Here is a 4,668-nt window from a genome sequence, read left to right on the forward strand (position 1 = left end):
GGCACCAAGGAGGGCATTGTAATGAGCCCCTCTGTGCCTGGCTTGAGACTGTAATTGGAGGTGTGACTTCAGAGACTTGATCTCTAAATGACACAGAGATGAATATATAAAGGTATTTGGTGCCCTAACATGATCCCTTAGGGATGAAGAGTGATTGAACTCTCTCTTCCACCAGTAGCTATGATACAATACTTCTTTCCTTCAGTGGAGGTGGGATAGCTATTTTCCTTCAGTTCTGATTCCTGGACATAACTTTCCATTTTCTCCATTTACTTGGAAATGTGCTGTTTTTGCAACATTTTTGCAACTTGAGACAGACATTGTTCATTTTTCTGTCTCAGGATAAATTACAGGGGCAATGGATATGGTTCATGGAAGACCCTGAAAGGTCCAGATGGATATTAGGTAAGAATCCGGTATTATACATAGAGATGAATATGAGTTACACACTTCAGATCTGGAATCAGATTCAGATCCGACTTCTGCAACCTTTGAGGATTTTCAGATTCTGGGCTTTGGCTACAGCCAATTATAGAGATAAGTCAGGGCTGTAATTTATTGTTGTTGTGTTATCAATTAGAGGTCAATGCCCCAATGTACTAGGTTCTCTGGAAACACATAGTAAGAGAGAGTTCCCCCCCTCAAGAGCTTACAGTCTATTAAACAAGACAGAAGAGGGTGGGCGAAAGGAAGGATTATTACCCAAATTTTACAAAGAGGGAATTGAGGCAAAGAGGAAATCTTTGCTTTGTCCAGAATCACATAGGAAGCCTGTAGCAGAGCCAGGAATTAAAGGCCGATCTCAGAATCGTGCCCCTAGTGCCAGTCTGACCATTATCCAGTGTTGTGTGTGCGTGTGAGTGCAGGAGGGGGGAAGACGGACACTGGGATCCGGTGGGTTCTGGTGTGGCCGATCTCTAACCATAAGGGGGAAATAACAATAATTATTTGCACTGTGGCAGCCCCAGTCATGCCCGTGTTTGTTTGAAAAATGTAACCAATGGGTAGCATTGGAAGGGCGGAGGTGGTAGATGACACTGCAATAGCAGATGAGCCTCACGGTGTTGATAGCCTGTGAAGGGCCTTGGATTGAAAACAAGCTGGTTGTGTTTGATAAAATGGGGAAGGGGGAGCCAGAAGAAGGAAACAAATGGAGAAAGTCTCACTTTTGAGGCGTTACATAGTTTTGCCTTCATGTCTCTTCAGCCTTATTTCTTCTTTCTTTCTCTCTCCACTTCCCCACACTCCTCTTCTATACAGCAATTTCTCCTTTTATCTCATTCTCTCACCTGTGGCTTCATGCAACCCCCCTATGCTCCCTCTTCAAGCATCCTCCCTCCTCCTCCTTCAGATCCTTGCCTTGCACATTGCTTTCCATTGTCGCTTCTGTGCCAAAATTATTTCTTCACCATTTCCCACCTGTATCATATTCCTGTGTCACGGCGAATGACCTAGAGAGACGAAGGACCTGGCAGTGTGTACCACTAGTAGGCATAAGAAATTGGGACTGGAGTCAAGTGGCCAGAAATCTCCTAGAGCAAGGATAGCATAGATTGAAGGCACAGTTGCCAATTCTCATGATATTTGGTGCTTCTCTTAAAGCCCCAGGTCCTTCAGTCATGTGATCAGTTAAGAATCTCCGATTTTTTTTAAGTATGTTTCTAGCCCTAAGGGTTGCTAAGAAAAGCTTGAAAACGTGACTCTCTCCAGGGCCCAGAAACATGGTTCCGTTGCAATTTGCTGACTGAGTGAAATTGGGACATTTCGTGAAGAAGGGCCAATTTCACTGCAGCACCATGGAATTGAGGAAACTCTGCCTGCATCCGAATCCTGCCTGGTTTCTGCTAGTTCACCTGCCCAGCTCCTTTGCAACCTGCCCAGTGGCCTGCTAGCAACCTCAGAGCTTCCAGAGTCCATGGCCTTGGAGCAGACACACATGCTGATTGCCCTGGGGGCTGGGAACATCCAAAATTGTCAGTGTCCATGACTCCAGGGATCCGTTCCCTTTTTCAGAAACTTTTCAAAAACTGTGGGTTTGTTCCTAAACCAAATTCTGAAAAATAAAAATCTTGCACAAAACAGAATTATCCTTCCCTGCCCCATCTCTAAACCCCGTGTGTATTATTTTTTAAAGATCTCAAGATTTTAAGCCAATTGCATGATGTTTGGAAGCCTGATTCATGGTTTTCAAATGCTTGAGATTGGCAACACTGCCAGGGGATGTGTTACAAAGCAGTAGTAACCAAGTGACTGGGACATAACAGACATTGTAGTCATCTAAAAGGATTATCTGGAATAGGGTGACCAGATGTCCCGATTTTATAGGGACAGTTCCGATTTCTGGGTCTTTTTCTTCTATAGGTTCCTATTACCCCCACCCCCATCCCGATTTTTCACATTTACTGTCTGGTCACCCTAATCCGGAAGGATTTAAAGTATGAGTGCTTTCTAATTTACCCTCAGTGAGCAGACAATATAAAGTACCAAGCTCAAACTCAAACACATGCCAGGTATATTTCATTGAAGAACATTTGTGATAATGGACATGAATCTGGAAACTCCCTATGGGGAACTTGATGCCTAATTCCAGTCAATTTTATGGAGACTTGGATGACTAAATCTCCTAGACAGCCTTGAAAATCTCAGCCCTATTAAAAAGTGAGTGTAAATCTAAAGGTCCATCCCAACTCTTCCCAGACATCCCGGCAGCTGGTTTCCTGTAAGATATTCACTACCCACATTCAAGCCCGGCGGTGTCATTCAGATTTAATTCATGCCATGAAATTTCCTTCTTCCATGCTGCTCACTCTTGTTATCCCGGCAGGTATGGTTTCATGCACCCCTGTATAAATGGCTGAGGGCAATCACAGCATGGTGACCCAGTTCATACTCCTGGGGCTGACGGATCGTCAGGAGCTGCAGATACCCCTCTTCGCGGCGTTCCTGGTGATCTACGTTCTTACGCTGGTTGGGAATCTTGGGATGATTGTGTTGATCAGGGTTGATCCCCGACTCCATTCCCCCATGTACTTCTTCCTCAGTAACCTGTCTGTGGTTGACCTCTGCTACTCCTCAGTCTTCGCTCCAAGGATGCTGGTGAATTTCTTAGTGGGGAGTAAAAGCATTTCTTACTCTGCCTGTATTGCCCAACACTTCTCTTTTGTCGTGTTTGTGACCACAGAAGGGTTCCTGCTGGCCGTGATGGCATACGACCGCTATGTAGCCATTTGTAACCCTCTGCTCTACACCGCTGTTATGTCTAAGAGAGTCTGTATTCATCTAGTGGCCAGCTCATATGTAGGGGGGCTCATGAACTCACTGACCCACACATGTGGCTTGCTGAGGTTGTCGTTCTGTGGGCCCAACATCATCAATCATTACTTTTGTGACACTAACCCATTGCTGAAGCTTGCCTGCTCTGATAACCACATCAATGAGATTTTGCTTGTAACGTTCTCTGGAGTTATTGCCATGTCCACCCTCCTGTTTGTCATAATCTCTTATCTGTACATCCTCTTCTCTATCCTGAGGATCCGCTCCGCCAAGGGCAGGCGCAAAGCCTTCTCCACCTGTGCCTCTCATCTGACAGCTGTCACCATGTTCTATGGACCTGTGAGCTTAAGCCACATACAACCCAGTTCCAGCTACTCACTGGAACAGGAGAAAATCTCGGCTGTGTTTTATACCCTGGTGGTCCCCATGTTGAACCCCTTGATCTACAGCCTGAGGAACAAGGAGGTTAAGGATGCTCTTAAGAGGGTGATAGACTGGAAAAACATTCCCAGCTAATTTGTCACCATGACAATTCCAGTCAATTGAGAAGAACAATTGGAAGAAGGGTAGGAGTATGCTCTATGTCTTACTGTCTTGATTTGTGTATCACAAATGTTTTACAAGAATTAAATGAAACTCAAAGAACTGTTGTAGCATGTGGAAATTATGTTTTACAATTGCTTGAGAGGAACAATGTTACCTAATGTCCTGTCATTATGTGGCTGTTGGAATATAGACACCTTTCCTTGTTTCTTGACCATTAATCTATTTGAAATGGTGCCCTGCAAGGTTATCTGAGATTAAAAATAAAATAAACTTGCTTCTAGGTTTAATTTCTTAATGTGATGCTTTAATTAATGCTCAGTATGTAACTTGCACTATGAGAATTCAACGCTTTTGCTCTCTTTAGTGTCTGGGCCTCATACGGGCTGCCACAATTGATCTCTATCCCCTTTATAGCAGCCCTTAACCTAGTTGAAGACTGTTATCAGGTCCCTCCTCGGTTGTCTTGTCTCAAAACAAAACATGTCCAATTTTTTTAAAACTTTCCTAATAGATCAGGTTTTGTAAACCCTTTTTGTCATTTTTGTTTTTCCCCTCTGGACTCTCTCCTATTTGCCCACGTCCTTTCTAAAGCGTGGCTCCCAAACCTAGACACAGAACTTCAACTGAGGCCTCACCAGTGCCAAGCAGAGCCATACAATCACTGCCTTGGTCTTACACACAACACACCTGGTAATACACCCCAGACAGCCCTTTTCACAACTGCAGCTCATTGTTGGCTCATACTCAACTTGTGACCCACTTGAACTCCCAGATCCATCTCAGCAGTACTTCTCCTAGCCAGTTATTCCCCACATTGTATTATGCATTTGATTTTTCCTTCTAGAGTGA

The 4,668-nt window shown here is 44.3% G+C and overlaps 1 protein-coding gene across 1 annotated transcript; it reads left to right on the forward strand.

Annotated features, from left to right (window-relative positions):
* The first annotated feature begins 2,754 nt into the window (after positions 1-2,754).
* Positions 2,755-3,789, forward strand: LOC135980451 (olfactory receptor-like protein COR8). Its single transcript, XM_065580435.1, has one exon. It carries the CDS (start codon positions 2,851-2,853, stop codon positions 3,787-3,789), a length of 939 nt encoding a protein of 312 aa, XP_065436507.1. The 5' UTR covers positions 2,755-2,850.
* The last annotated feature ends 879 nt before the right edge of the window (positions 3,790-4,668 follow it).

This window comes from Chrysemys picta, unplaced genomic scaffold (assembly GCF_011386835.1).
Source record: "Chrysemys picta bellii isolate R12L10 unplaced genomic scaffold, ASM1138683v2 scaf3392, whole genome shotgun sequence".
NCBI lineage: Eukaryota > Metazoa > Chordata > Testudines > Emydidae > Chrysemys > Chrysemys picta.